We start from the raw sequence: 16,543 nt of genomic DNA on the forward strand, positions 1-16,543 counted from the left end.
CCTGAGCGCAGCAACAAAATAAAAACAACCAGAAAACACGGACACCTACACTGAAATAAAGGCATGACCCATCCACTGAGAGTAGTGGGTGCTCTAGGTACACTGTACCCCCTGGCTCTCCAAACTCAGCACCTTACTGAAAAGGTGGAGAGATAATAAAAGAACATCCTGTACTTCCTTCTGCAATGCCATGCTAGTCACTAAAAATAGTCTCGAGGTATTGAAAAACTTCAACACTTTTTAAGCTTACATAAAAAATATACTAAGAAGTGACTATCGCTTATGCCTCTGGTAGTTTGAGTGAAATGGGTGCAAAGAGCAAATAGCATCTGAAAACTAAGGAGGTGGAGGCTGTCCTTATAGCCATAGCTTCACTTCAAGGTAGGCCAAAAAAACACTCAACACCGAGTGTGTTTCGCACATGAAGTCCATATAAAACGGAAGACAACATGTTTAGACACAGGAAGAGACGGATTCTTGCCATAACTACCTAGGTTATGGATGATCCTCTGATTCCAATTCACATCAGGGAATTTCTGAAAAAACTCCAACTGAATAGAGGTCTCTATACTAATACTTCCAAGCTGGGGAGCACTACTGGAAGCTGGTAGCAAGAGCTAGAACCAGACTAGTTGGCACCGGATGAGCTAGGTATCAGGCGAACTAGGGACACTCTGATAATGATTTGGCACCAGAGGAGCTGGGGGCTGGGTGAGCTAGTTTTTCGGTAGCTGGTAGCCACTCAAGAGCATGAGCTGGCGCGCCAGGCTGTAGCTGTAGCTGTCGCCTGAGGAGCTAAGTGCTGGGCGAGTTGGAAACTCAGGAGCTGGCTTATACTAGCAGCATGAGTTGGTACAAGAGGATCTGAGTGTTAGGCGAGTAGGAAATTGAGATCTCCAATGCTCCTGGAAGCCAAGTAAGACCACAACAACCTAAAGAAGAAAGAACGGATCCAGGTCTTGGATGGGGTCTTGAACTTTCCTGATCAGAGGTTGTACTTCCTACAATAGAACCAAAAAACTTCTCTGATCCTGTGGAGTATGCCACTAAGGTAATGGGATATACTTGGAAAGTTGGTTCTTTCCTTGGAAAGAATGGAGTAGCCTCTTTGAAAAACCTGAACCAACAAAGGTTCTGTCCCCCTGTGACTCCATTCCTCTGAAAATAGGTGTAGTCTGGGAGCTGTTGCTGAGGCGTAAAAACTTTGGCAGAAGTAGCAGAAGTTGACTGTGGATGCTTTGTTGACTTAGCTATCAAGTTGTGAGTCGATTACTTCTGAACAGCAGACAGAAACTCCTTCACAGTTCCTTGAGGGAACTTGCGACTTATCGACAAACAAAAACAAGAGGTCTGACTTCTGAGTAACTGTCACCCCTTTAAAACTGTAAAAAGAACACCATGGCAAAAAGCTAGGCTAAGTCATTCAAACTGTCTCTGAATAGACGTTCACTGCAAGTAATGACAGTCCTCAATCTTTCTGGCCAACACACCGACTGTCCAGTTTAGGACAATGAATACTTTCCACACTAACATTTCTCATGATGTCATCCAGCTAGGGTGAAGAGAAGAAAAACTTGGCTGAAGAAAACATAGCACCATGAGTTGTGTCATCCAAGTTATAGAATCCCCTGGGAGGAGGCAGGCACTCCCAAGGAAGGATCCTCCCTGGTGCTCGGTCAGACTGAGGCCAAGTAGTACTGGTGTAGTACTGGCAGGGAGTGCCAGGACACCTGCTTGTCCTGGCTCTTTCTCTCACCCTGTGCCTGAGCTGGGACAGTGAGAGGTCTCTCCAACACTAAGAAAATTGAGCACTTGGAGCGACTCGGCTAGGCCGAGACCCTGACACAGCACCAATCTTAGAAGTGGACTTCAAAGTCGGCATGCCTGATGGCTTCCAAAAATGCAAGACCTTGTGAGGTATGCAATTTGGTTCCCAGGCCCCCAGGCCAGCTGACAATAGCAACAGGTACGTCAGTAACAGTGACAAAAGCAATCAAGGCAGCTGGGACAGGAGGCACAGCTGGAGCTACCCCATGACTGGTCGCCGGGGAAACTAGAGCAATCAAGATATGAGGCACAGCAGGAGTAGTGCCACAGCATACAGGAAGGCCAAAGCTAAAAATCCTAAAGGAAAGGAAAACCAACAAGGACAGTCCAACCATCTGCTGCGCCTACAATGCTCACTGTCTACCTGAAGAAAAAAGCAAAAATGATTAGTAGAGACTAGAGGAGGACTCCTCTCACTCTGAGGGTAATTGCCCTACAAAGCAGGAGGAGGCCCTTGTGAAGAGGTCACCAGACTGCCCAATAACCCCTCCCTTTCATCTTCACCCAACAAGCGAGCGGCAAGGGGGAAGGAGATCCCTCCCAAAGGAGAAAATGCCATATGGAAAAATTCTCTACCTATTTTAAATTTAGGCCTCTTCTACCTTGTGAAAATAACCTATCCCCTCACTGTCTGCTGGATACCATAATCTCACTTTTACCTAAGTTTACCCTCAAACCACCCCATTTAAAGAGATTCCTGCCACTACCTTAATATTCTTTGAAATTCTCCTTGGGTCTCTGCCATAATCACTAGATCACCTTCACATTACAATTCTTTTGTTAGTTATAACAAATGTCTAGTGACAAAATGCTAACCAGAAAGCATTAAGCCACGGGTCAACTTATTACTCTAGCCATCATAATCAGCATCTAACACACCTGTAAATTATGGTCTGAAGATGCATATCAAAATTTTGTGATTAAGCCTAAATTCTGGAAAAACATTATATCAAACTACATTACTTGCCTGAGCTGATATGAATTTTTTGAGATTTTCCCCACTCAAATCAACACCTTGTATAACACAGCACACAACATATGGGCGAACATCTTTGACCTCTGATGATACCTGCACTACAGGTCCTGTATCTTTTATAGTTAAAACATGAATTTCATTACACATTTCATCCATCTGCAAAGAAAAAGTTCAAGTTAACTTATACATATACAATACATACAATTATAATACATACAATATCACAATTTTTGAAAGTAAATTGTATTTTTCCTAACTATACAAACCTGAGGTCCTTTACATAAGGAAATGCTTTCGGCGTAGCTGGAATTACGGCTGTTAAATTCTTGAACAAGGTGGTCAGGCAGTAACTACCGGGTAGGCCAGCCTGCCCGGATGTAAAACACTCCACTTTGCCTTTCGGCCCAGGTTCAGATTGAGGGGTGGTATGAGGTAGGCATACATGTAAAGGACCTCAGGTTTGTAGTTTAGGAAAAATACAATTTACTTTCAAGAATTGTGATTTGTTCCTACATCATATACAAACCCTCGGTCCTTTACATAAGGAAGACTCACTGATTGGTGGGAGGAATATGAGTGAGCCTCTAGAACTGACTGGAGTTCTGCACACCTGGGCTATTCCTCCTGGTTATAAGAGTGAGGAGGAGTGCCCTGCCTCTGACAACTTGATCAGAGTATAGGAGCTGCATGATCAAGAGTCAGACTTCTGGGCCTTTTCGAAATAAGTGAGGAATCATAACTCATCCGAAAATGGGCTGAAAAGAATATTAAGAGTTGGAGGCATTAATGCAGTCTCCTTCCTCCCCTTGCTAGAGGAAGGAGCAGGCTTACTTCTATGATTCTGATAAGAAACATAGAAAGGAAGCTCTATGTGTAAGCTTACCACATCAATTGCCTGACCAGCCAGAGTAAGTTTGAGTCCTATCCTCAACCCGAAGGAAGAGGAGTGGAAGGATGAGGTGGGGAAGGTGGAGAGGCCAGTCACTCTCGCATCCTTCTTACCTCTAGAACTGCACACCTTAGGCAAGATGCAACTTGTCCTCTTGAAGAAGCTGGGTAAGCAAACACAACCTACAAGCATCCACCACCGGTCCATGGAAAGGAGGTTCCAAGGAACTGAGGGAAGGCCCAAAGGATGAAAGATAAAATATGGTCTCAATGAGGCCTTATCTATCTTCCTGTCTGACATATTCTTCGGAGTGATGAAAAGTACCCATCCACTGGACTATCCAACTGCAGAGAAGTCTCTCATGGTCTCGTAAGACTTGGAGAATGACATGTCAACATACACTTCTGCAATGGCAGTCTGCAGCGGATAAAGACACTGACACTCCATGGTGGGTGTCGATCCTTTATGGGTACAGCAACACGCCAATAGGACAAAGTAATAACTGATCTGGATCAACCAATACAAAGTCCACAGCATGACAGCTCAGTGAGCCGTCATGCATCCGAGACATAGTCACAACAGAACACCCACCTTTGAAGAGTTATGCTGAGAACAACCATACAAATCGTCTATCTTGTTTGCCACCGATGTTGGGAGACGAGATGATGATTCTTTCAAGGCATACGCACATCAGACGATAGTCAATTGCCTTCTAGAGACTGAGGTCCCTGTGATAGCAAGACATAAGTTCTCATTAGTAGTTGAATCTTAACTAAGGAGAAACAATACTAATACTAGTGAATGACTAAGATGAACTGAGAGAGGTAAACTCTCAAGATTCTGATCATAAAAAAGGGCCCCGTCGCTGACACCAACCAGTGAAGACGGCTTTAATCCCTGTTTTACAGGGGACTGTTCGGTGAGAAGTCGGAGTTTGCAATGAAAGCGGAGTCCCTAAAGCAGAGTCCCTCTCAGTAATGAAAACACAGGGATTGTACTGCCTGAAGAACCGCTTCTCATGGGCTGGATCAGGGAGGACATTTCTATTTATTTTGGATGCAGAGCTGGCAGGGTGGGAAACAGGCAGTTTTCCATTATTCATCTACAATACTGTATTTGATTAAAAAAAAATATATTCTATGTGAATAATTTTTTTTGTTTTGGGGGAGGAAGGTATTAAGTTAACGTAAATAGTTATTACTTTTGTTGGTTTAAATCAGTCTTGTTTACTTTTAAATTAAATTTTTGCTGAGTATGTTTACTCTCGTGTTACCGTAAGTTAAGTAGCTTTACGATTGTTTGTCAGTGTTTTTGCGCCTCCTCCTCCTCCTCCTTTGTGGATTAGTGAACTATCGTTTTAACGATTGTTATTCTTTTGCTTTGAGTGTTTATAAACACTGGGAAGGTGATGAGTGGACACGGCAGACTGGTTAATGGCAGTTCACCAGGACTGTTTCCCGTCGCAGCATTACAATTTTGTTTATTTGGAGGACAACTTAGAACCTGTACCTTTCGGACCATGCATTTGGATATTTCCCACACGGATTTTGGCAGACACAAATATACGTCTCTTGTGCGTGTGTGTCTTCGGATCACGGCTGTTCTCCGCAGGTGTTGTTGTCACCTGCGACCTTCACGCTGCAGTGGGGAGCTTTGCAGAGGCTGAGTAATCTGCGACCGCTGTTTCTGCCCCTTTTTTTCCCGTCGGAGGATTTTTACGGGACCAGTGCCGTCGTTATTTCCCGGCATTGGATTTGGATTTCACTTGCCGTGTCATCCTCGTCCAGCTGCTATATGGGAGTGAGAGCTACTTGACTCGTTAGGTGACAAGTAGGGAGGCTGCCGCCATGTAAGACTTATTATCGTTCCTCTTATATCGGGACCATGCATTGCCCTTCGGTACCTGGCGTACAGTATTTGCCCTTCCGTTAGCTGTTTGATGGACTGATCACGGCCCTGGATTCTACTCCCCTTCTGGTATTTCACTTTTGAGGTGAAATTGTATACTTTTGTCAATCTTATTTATAAATATATATATATATATAATGTATGTTTACATGTACTATATGTTTTCACGTTTGATTCTGAGTTGGTATTTAGTGGATTGAGTTCCACATTGTTTAGCCCTGTGTTGTAGGTAGGAATATTAAGGTTTTCCTTACCATCATCTCTTACTTCCTTCTACCTTATTATTATTAGGTTATTGATTATTTTGGCTAGCCTTATTTGGATCCACTTTGTTATACGTTTAAGTATGTTTTCTCTCGTGATTAGGGCTTAGTGAATTAGCTTTAGGGTTACTTGTGAGATTCTGAGAACCAGGTATTTGTTCTCTTGCTTTTTCTGTGCAATTAAGTATATTTAATCTCACAAGGTTGATTTAAGTCATTCTCGAGTTTATAATAAATAGTGTTAAGTTCTCTTGAGTTTCTGTTTCTGTTTTCCTTAACCCTCTTATGCCGAATGGACGTATTAAACGTCGAGTCAAAATGTCTCCCGTATGCCGAATGGACGTATCATACGTCGACTCGAAAAAGTTTTTTTAAAAATTCGCGGAAAAATACTTATAGGCCTACCAGCCGAAAACTTTTGAATCACGCGCCTTGGGGGATGCTGGGAGTTCACGGATCAAGGCGTTGTTTTGTTTACAATTGCTACGCAGGCGAGCAAGCGCGAATTTCTTTCTTATCGCACTAAAAAGTATCAGTGACACATCTCAAAAATTATTTTGTCACTTTGACATAATTTTTGCACCATTTTAAATTATCCTTTACATGAAGTATTATATATGAAAATGTGCGCAATTTCATGTAAAATACAAAAAAAAAATACGCATGATTGTAGCTTTTATCAGTTTTGAAATATTTTCATATAAATAACGATAAGTGCAAAAATTTCAACCTTCGGTCAAATTTGACTCTACCGAAATGGCCGAGAAACGCAATTGTAAGCTAAAACTCTTATATTATAGTAATATTCAATCATTTGGCTTCATTTTGCAACAAATTGGAAGTCTCTACCACAATATTTCGATTTATGGTGAATTTATGAAAAAACTTTTTCCTTACGTTCGCGCGGTAACTCTTCCGATAAATTTTTTCGTGTGATTGTCCTAATGTTGGCACCATTTTAAATTTGCCATTACATAAAGTTTTATATATGGAAATGTGCGCAATTTCATGCACAATACAATTAAAAACAACCCATGGTTGTAGCTTTTATCAGTTTTGAAATATTTTCATGTAAATAACATTAAGTGCAAAAATTTCAACTTTCGGTCAACTTTGACTCTACCGAAATGGTCGAAAAACGCAATTGTAAGCTAAAACTCTTATATTCTAGTAATATTCAATCATTTACCTTCATTTTGCAATGACTTGGAAGTCTCTAGCACAATATTTCGATTTATGGTGAATTTATGGGAGAAAAACACTTTCCTTACGCCCGCGCGGTAACTCTTCCGAAAAAAATCCAATTTTTTTTGTGCGATTGTCGAAATGTTTGCACCATTTAAAATTAGCTGTTACATAAAGTTTTATATATGAAAATGTGCGCAATTTCATGTAGAATACAACTACAAATGATTGAAGGTTGTAGCTTTTCTTTTTTTTTCAAAATATTTGCATATAAATCACGATAAATAGAAAAAAAACCGCGTTCGGTCAAATTTGACTATACCGAAATAGTTGAAAAACGCAATTGTAAGCTAAAACTCTTACGGCCTAGTAATATTCAGTCATTTATCTTCATTTTGAAACAAATTTGAAGTCTCTAGAACAATATTGTGACTTATGGTGAATTTTTGAAAAATATATTTAACTTCCCTCCGCGCGCCGATTCGCGGCAGCAAGTCTCCGAAATGCGTACATCGCATTATCCTAATATTTGCTCCTTTTCATATTAGCCGTTTTATAGAGTTTCATTTTTCCCATCTCCGAAATATGTGCATATAAAAAAAATATATAAAAATTTTGACATTCAGTCAACTTTAACTCGTCCGAAATGTTCAAAATCTGCAATTCTAATCTAAAACTCTTACAGTATCGTAATATTCAATCATTTGTCTTCATTTTGAAACAAATTGGAAGTCTCTAGAACAATATTTAGATTTACGGTGAATTTTTGAAAATAACATTTTTTTATGTCCGCGCGTTACGAATTCGTACATCATTTTGTGATAATATTTTTCCGGTGTTGCTTTTATTGTTTTACAATGTATTATATATCAAAATGATTGCAATTTAGTTTACAATACAAAAAAAAAAAAGTAACTCGTTAGCTTTGACCGTTTTTTGCACAGCGTGATTTGAATACAATTATGTATGATCCCTGCTAATCCCTTGATATCAAAGCTCTTAGGCCAGGGATTGGACGGATTCTCGTTTTCAGCTAAAAAGGAAGGAGTCAAGGAACAAACTGCATTGTGTCCCCTAAATCCCACATTTTTGCTAATGGCTTGAACCTCACTAACCCTCTTTGCTGTGGCTAGGGTGGTTAGAAAGAGAGCCTTTCTCGTTAAGTCCTTTAGCGAGGCCGCATGCAAAGGTTCGAAGGGGCTTGCCATTAAGAACTTCAGAACTATGTCTAAGTTCCATGAAGGAGTCTTAAGCTGTGGAACTTTTGATGTTTCAAAGGATCTCATAAGATCGTGAAGATCCCTATCGTTAGTCAAGTCTAGGCCCCTATGCCGGAAGACTGTTGATAGCATACTCTTGTATCCTCTAACTGTTGATACCGCAAGCTTGTCCACATTCCTTAGATGAAAAAGGAAATCAGCGATTTGGCTCACAGAGGTCTTGGAGGAGGAAATGCCTTCCTTCCTACACCATCTTCTAAAGACAGCCCACTTTGACTGGTAAACAGCCCGAGAGGAAGGTCTTCTTGCATTGGCAATAGCTTTTGCCACTGCCTTTGAAAAACCTTTCGCTCTGGCCAATTTTTTGATAGTGAATGCAGTCAGACTCAGAGCGAAGAGGTTTTGGTGATACCTCTCGAAGTGGGGCTGTTTGAGAAGATCGATTCTTTCTGGTAGGGTTCTTGGGAAGTCCACCAGCAGAGACATGACCTCTGTGAACCAATCGCTTGCCGGCCAGAATGGGGCGACCAGTGTCATCCTTGTTCCTTCCGAAGCTGCCAACTTCCTGGTTACTTCTCCCAGGAGTTTGAACAGGGGGAAGGCGTATACATCCATCCCCGTCCAATCCCATAGCATGGCGTCCACAGCTACTGCTTCCGGGTCGATGACAGGAGAGCAGTAAAGAGGAAGTCTCTTCGTTTTCGAAGTCGCGAAGAGGTCCACCAATGGTCGTCCCCAGAGTCTCCATAACTTTTGGCAGACTTCTATGTGCAGAGTCCATTCTGTTGCAATCAATTGATTCCGACGGCTGAGAAGGTCCGCCCGGATGTTTTGGGCTCCTGAAACGAATCTTGTTAGGAGAGTTATGTTTCTCTCTTCCGTCCAGAGTAGGATCTCTTTCGCTATTTTGAAGAGAGATCGAGAGTGTGTCCCTCCCTGCTTCTTGATATAAGAAAGGGCCGTGGTGCTGACCGAGTTGATCTGGACAACTCGGCCTATGACTCGTCCCTGGAAGGCTAGAAGGGCCAAGCGAATTGCCTCCAATTCCTTGAGGTTGATGTGCCACGGCCTCTGTCCCTCTCTCCAGAGGCCTGACACTTCCTCTTTTCCCAGAGTTGCTCCCCAGCCTGTCATGGACGCATCTGTAAATAACACTAGGTCGGGGCTCCGAAGACAGAGGGACACTCCTTTCGAAATCTTGATGGGATCGCGCCACCACTCTAGGTGGTTCTTGACCAAAGGAGAGATTCTCAATATTTCTTCTAGGTTTTCTTTGTTTTGCCAGTTTTCTGCTAGGAAAAACTGGAGCGGCCTGAGGTGTCACCTCCCTAGAGAAACAAACTTTTCCAGCGATGAAATGGTCCCCAGCAGACTCATCCTTTCCTTCGCCGAGCATGTTTCTTTCTCTAAGAAGGCTGACACTTTTCCTAAGCCTTTCCGCTGACGTTCTAGCGATGGAAAAGCCCGAAAAGCCACTGAATCCATCTGAATCCCCAGGTACACGATGGACTGTGTCGGGGTCACATGGGACTTTTCGGTATTGACTAGGAGGCCTAACGTGGTCTGAAGATCCTCCAGACACCTTGCTCTCGACGACGACCGTATGAGCCAGTTGTCTAGGTAGAAGGAGACTCGTATCTTCGAGAGGTGAAGCCACCTTGCCACGTTCCGCATGAGAAGAGTGAAAATCATGGGAGCTGTGCTTAGCCCGAAGCATAGAGCTCTGAACTGGAAGACCTGTCCTCTCAAAACGAACCTGAGGAACTTCCTGGACCGAGGATGGATGGGGACAAGGAAGTAGGTGTCTTGGAGGTCCAATGACACCATCCAGTCCCCTGGTCTCAAAGCTCCCAGAACCGACTGTGATGTTTCCATTTTGAAACTTTCTTTCTTTACAAAAAGGTTCAGCCTGCTGACATCTAGAACAGGTCTCCATCCCCCAGACTGCTTCGGAACCAGGAATAACCTGTTGTAGAAGCCTGGGGAATCCGTAGAGAGCACTCGTTCTACGGCTCTCTTTTCAATCATCTGATCTAGTAGATCGAGAAGAATCTGTTGCTTCTGTGGCTGATATGATGGCGACAGGTCCATGGGCTTCGTGCTCAAAGGAGGTATGGAGAGGAAGGGAATCTTGTAGCCCTTCTCTATAATCTCGAGGGACCAGGTATCCGTCCCCCTTGCTCTCCAAGCCTCTGCGAAGAGAGAAAGTCTCCCTCCCACCGATGCCTGAAGGGCAAGGTCGTCATTTCTTCCCCCTGGGTTTTGCGGGGGTTCTGCCTCTAGTAAAGCCCCTTCCTCGAGTAGAAGCTCTTGAGAGTGCTCTGCCACGAAAGGGCTTAAAGTTCTTCTTAGGAACTCGAGTTATCCGAGAAGAAGATTGCGCCGTAGGACGTCTAGATGACTGAGACAGCAAATCCTGTGTTGCTTTCTCCTCAAGGTTCACAGATAGATCTTTTACCATGCTTTCCGGAAAAAGATGAGAAGAAAAGGGGGCGAATAGTAAATCTGCTTTCTGTGTAGGGGAAACTGATTTAGCCTTTAGCAGTAAAACTGCAGAAAAGCGCTCGTTTCTTTAATATCCCCGTAGTGAAGTGGGCTGCCAGCTCATCTGAGCCATCCCTCACTGCTTTATCCATACATGACAGGACGCTCGATAATTCTTCTAATGAAAGTGATTCTGGGCTCTTCGACTGTAAACCTAAAGCTCCTAGGCACCAGTCTAGGAAGTTAAATACTTCCAGTGTCCTGTATAATCCTTTCAGATGGTGATCCATTTCAGTCATAGTCCATGAAACCTTAGCCGAGGACAGGTAAGATCTCCTTGGTGCATCGAACAGGTTTGAGAAGTCACCTTGTGCAGACGATGGAAGCCTCAACATCTTGTTTGTGTAAACTAATGGAGAAAATGGTGAATGCTCGTTTAGTGTGGTATTTAGAGCGAGGAAACTTTTTCTCTCCGGCCCAATGTGGTTTCCGCAGTATGCAATCCACTGTTGATATCTTGGTTAGAATGGAGTCTGCAATATGTGAAGCCTTTGCCTCTAAGCACCACTTTATCACGGTTTTCTTAGACTTGGGAAAAGCGTATGATACTACGTGGCGGTATGGAATTCTGAAAGTAGTCCATGAATATGGTTTAAGAGGAGAATTAGCTATTTTTATCAAGCTATTCTTAAAAAATCGTTATTTTCAAGCACAAGTAGGAGCAGTTCTGTCTGAAGTCTGTAAACAAGAAGAAGGTGTTCCTCAGGGCAGTGTGTTAAGTGTAACACTTTTTGCTCTAGCAATTATTGACATAGTAAAGCAAATACCTGCTGATGTTATGCACACACTCTTTGTGGATGACTTTTCTTTATCTTTTGCAGCTGCACTTATGTCAGTAGCAGAACGTCATCTACAAATAGTAATAAATAAGATAGTGAAATGGGCTGAAGTGCATGGTTTCAGATTTTCTTCATCAAAGACTGTAGCCATGCATTTCTGTAGAATTAGTGGGATACATGCAGACCCATTTATTATATGTAAATGGCCAGAGAATATCTTGTGTTAACGAAACAAGGTTCTTAGGAATAATTTTTGATACTCGGTTGACATGGCTTCCCCATATCCTAAATCTCAGGGCTAAGTGCAGAAAATCCTTGGATATTTTGAAAGTTTTGTCAAATACATCTTGGGGAGCAGATAGACTCCAGTTATTGAGATTGTATAAAGCCTTGGTTTTATCAAAATTAACATATGGATGTGAAGTTTACACCTCGGCTACCCCAAGTCGCCTTAAGATTTTAGACTCCATTCACCATACTGGAATTAGGATTGCTACTGGAGCTTTTAGGACTTCCCCTATAGAGAGTATGTTAGTAGATGCTGGGGAAATGCCCCTAGCCTTACATTACCAGGCTCTTCTGGCTCGAAGCTGGTTCAGATTCCAAAGACTTCCTGGATCCCTAGTATGCCAGTCGCTAAGAAATGGAAGATTTGATAGCTTTTATGAAAGTCATCCAAAGATGCCACGTCCATATGCCTTCAGACTGAAATCAACCCTCAAAGAGTTTTGTAACTACTTCAATCAACCAAAAAAGAATGTCTCTGATAAAATATTACGTTATACCTTTTTAGATCATATGTCACAACATGACAATTTTAGCCCAGTTTTTACCGATGGATCCAAAACCAGTGCAGGCACTGGTTTTGGCATAGTTTTTCCGTCCTTTGAGTGTAGTGGAAGGCTCTCAAGTAATGCTTCTGCATTTACTGCATAATTATATGGAATTTTAAATACTGTCAAAGAAGTTTTAAAAAGTAATGATAAGAATTTTATTGTGTACTGTGACTCTAGAAGCGCTCTAGAGTCACTGAAAGATTTTTATTCCAAACATCCAGTAGTTTTAAGTATTCTGGAATGGTTATTTTTAGCTAAGCGGAGGGGTTTTAATATTGAATTTTGTTGGGTTCTAGCACACGTTGGAATATCTGGAAATGAACGCACTGATGCAATTGCCAAGGAGGCTGTTTCTCGTATTGAGCCCAGATCATTTAAGCTGCCGTGCAGAGATTTATATACTCCAATTAGAGAGAAGTATAAAGTACTTTGGCAAAATATTTGGTCAAATTTAACTACAAATGTAAAAATGAGAACAATTGCACCTGCAATCAATCCTAGGCAGTACGATTTTATTCCCAGAAGGTTTGAAACGGCTCTGTGCCGCCTGCATATTGGACATACTAGGCTGACACATTCCTACTTGATGAGTCGTGATCACGAACCATACTGTGAGGATTGCCTAGTTCCACTGACTGTTATGCACTTGCTGGTTGAGTGCCCCAGTTTGGTGGAACAGTGCAATCAATATCTATACTATGGGAAGGAGAATAATGTTTTTAAGTTATCAAAAAAATTTTAAAAAAATTTTAGGAGCAAATGGGATTTTTAACATGACTGGCTTGTTTGGATTTCTTTTTAACACTGGTATTTTAGATAAACTGTAATGCTTGTATGCGCCTTGCTTTTATTCTTATTGAAATTGTGTGTATGTATGTGAGCGTGCATGTACGTATGTGTATGGTATGTATGTATGTGTGTGTGTGTATATGTATGTATGTATGTAATAATTTCTTTTTTATATAATTTATTTTTATATTTATTTTATAATTGCCAGTATCTTTTATCATATTTTTAAAATAATTCTGTTTAATTATTATTATTAAAATTTATAGGGTCTTTTTATATATAGTTCGGCATCAATGACATAGTCACGATGCTAGATTAATATAGTATCAATCAATCAATCAATCTGTTTCTTCTCCGGTCTCATACCATATACCGGCTCTCCCGTTTAGCTTAGCTGGAGGAAGAGCAAAGGAAGTCTTACCTTTTGTCTTCCTTGATTCCATCCAGTCACTCATTCTCTTGAACGCTCTCTTAGTAGAGAGCAAAGAAGCCATTCTAACAAATCCAGGAGCTTTCCTAGTCTTTGATGAGGATAGTTGCGAAGGCGGGGAGAGAGGAACTGGGGCCTGAAACTTGTCCGTAAACAAGTCCTTCAGGAGGCGTGTTAACGTCTTATAATCCGTAGATGCGGACTCTGAAGGCTCTTCTTCTTCTGCAGGACGAGAATCACTAGAAGACTCTCCTTTATCTTGACAAGCAGAAGGGTCCTTAGCTGGGCAAGAAGCCATTAAACCTTGAGGCTCTGTTCGTAAAAGGGGGCCTCTATCCGCCGGAAGGATAGACGAGGCACTGCGCGAATGCTTCTAGTTGCCTTTGAAACCTTAAGACCTTCTTGTAAAGGCATGCCTTTTGAAGCAACTTGGGGAAAAGGCTCTTCAAAAGACTCCTTGCAGGACTCCTGTCGAGCTTCTCTAAGTGGAGTACGCCTATCCTTCTGAAAGGCAGAAACCGATTTAATTTGAATTTCCCGACTTGTAGGACGTTTAGCGCCATCCAGAGCGTCCTTATTAAAGGCACAAGAATTGCGACTCGCAGGAAATCGCACGTCTCCCAGCGCAAGCTGTCAAGCTTCTCGCTGAGCTTCATTGTCTATACGACGTTCCGCTTCCTTCAAGGTTTCTTCCTGAACGTCCTGGTAAAAAACTTGACCAGACGGTCATTTATCAACTAGAAAAGAGTCCTCAAAAGCATCCTGAAGCGGGTCTCGCTCCGAGGGACGTCAAGCGTCTTTCAAACTACGGTCAGGACGCTTCGCTTGCATCGGGGCATCCTCGCGAGCGTCCTGGTGAGTCTTACGACTTTCTTTCGGGAGACGAGAGCTCTCACACTCTAAACCACGAACATTTTGTTGATATCCATGTACCAATTCATTCTCTTGAAAGTTATGAACAGAATCATACCCTGAGCGTTGATCTCTTTGCAGGGAAGGTATCCGAGGTCCTTTGCGAACGTCCTGATACTTCGGGCGCCAAACGATATGTAAGAAACGTTGAGTTGATCGAGCAGGATTATCATGATAGTCATGACGTGAAAGGCGTTGTGTCGGAAGGGCTTCCTTAGAAGGGCCTTTTTCCCCCTCCAGTTGAAAAACTCGACGCTCGGCAGGATCTTGAGGTACTTGACGAGAAGGTATCTTTCTGACGAGAGGAGCGCGTTGATCTTGAAGCGTACGATCGTCTGCGTAAGTCTGATGAACGTCGTCACGAAGCTTTTCTTGAACGTTCTCTACCTCCTGACAAAAGCGGTGGCCGCCTGTGCGAAATCTGAAGTTTTTGTCATCCCCCCCAGCTTCTGGAAACTCTCTCACCGGGAGCACTTGCATGTTCCTGGTTGAGTCGGAAGAATCCAGAAGAGGACGAAGAAGGGGAGGTTGAAGAACGAGGAGAAGCCGACAAGGGTTGTTTCGATCTTTTAACAGGGAGCCAAAGATCCTTTTTACGATGTTGGGGCTCCGCCTCTTTCCTTGCGAAGAAAGAGGACAATTGCTGACGCAACTGCATAAGTGTCCCTTCAGAAGGAGAAGTTCTACGTTCAGGAGAAGGACTCATCATGTGAGAAGCCGAAGGGCGAGGGGACGCCCTCTTCTTTCTCTCAACAAAAGAACAGGACGAGAAGGACGTGAAGCGTCCTCTTCCGTAAAACCTCTCTTAAGAGGGCGAGAACGACGATGGCCACCTGTGCGACATCTAACGTCAATCCCGCTCTCCCCGTGAGAGGCCCTCCTAGAGCTCCATCCCCGTTGAGGAGAGGACGCCTCGGAGGACGAAAAGCACTCCTTCAAAATCCGTGCTCGTTCCTGAGCTTCAGCAGCCTGGGAAGTGTCCACAGGTTCTGCCAAAGGGACGCCAGACGGGTAGTTATTTTCCGTAGCCCTCCTTCAGTTTTCGACTTGTCCATTCCCTAAGTCCTGGGAGTTCGACAGAGGTCTATACCTAGAGGCGCTATGGACCGATCTGATGCCCCCTCCACAACATTAGGGGCACTAACGTTCTCACTACACTTCGCATTGGTGTTTAGCGCAAGCACTTTCAATTCTAGCGCATGAATCGACTCCATGATGGAAGAGAGGGCAATACCCTCCGAAGGCATCACTTCATTGCCCGAAGGCAAATTCACAGGGTTAGGTGTAACAACATCTACAGATGGGTTAGAATGCAAATTACTCCCCTGACTCTTAACAGAAGCACTTCTGGAGGAAGATCTCCTGATTCTATCCCTTTCAAGCTTACGAACATAAGAATCTTAAGTCTTCCATTCATTGTCAGTCAATCTTTCACACTCCTTACACCTATCATTCATCAAACAAACATGATTTCTACATTTCGTGCACACTGTATGAGGGTCCACCGAAGCCTTCGGTAGCCTAACTTTACATTCCAGCACGCAACACACCCTGAAACTAGTAGAACTAGATCCAGACATATTTAACAAGAAATCCAAAACCAAATTCAATTAAAACCACAATTGTGTATGCCAAGCCACCAAGCCAAGTCCAAAAAACCAAGAGACAATCAGAATACTCAAGTGAACAAAGAAGTTTTCCAAAATCCTAGGCGGAGGTACTGAAAACAGTTGTTTACAGTACCGGCAACAGAGAAAATCTGAATAGAAGATGGGAATGGTTCCTGATACCCGCCTCCCAGCAGTGGGAATGGGTACTAACCACCTGGCCGACCACTGCGTGTGCCCGGAGTTTTGAAATTCTGTCAGACTTTGGAGAATACAGCTATATATATACAGGAGAATACAGCTATATATATACAGGTAAGTGTCATGAACAAAAGTGGGTTTGCATATTAATTGAATTGACTGAATATATATTAATAT

General features: G+C 42.7%; 1 protein-coding gene across 1 annotated transcript in view; it reads right to left on the reverse strand.

Moving 5' to 3' along the window:
* The window catches only part of LOC135201027 (leucine-rich repeat-containing protein 47-like), a 123,151-nt gene that overhangs the window by 46,994 nt on the left and 59,614 nt on the right, over positions 1–16,543 (reverse strand). The window contains exon 3 of the mRNA XM_064229872.1: positions 2,795–2,959. Coding sequence (XP_064085942.1) covers positions 2,795–2,959 — 165 coding nt within the window. The remainder of the gene's footprint in view (positions 1–2,794; positions 2,960–16,543) is intronic.

This window comes from Macrobrachium nipponense, chromosome 27 (genome assembly GCF_015104395.2).
Source record: "Macrobrachium nipponense isolate FS-2020 chromosome 27, ASM1510439v2, whole genome shotgun sequence".
Taxonomy (NCBI): domain Eukaryota; kingdom Metazoa; phylum Arthropoda; class Malacostraca; order Decapoda; family Palaemonidae; genus Macrobrachium; species Macrobrachium nipponense.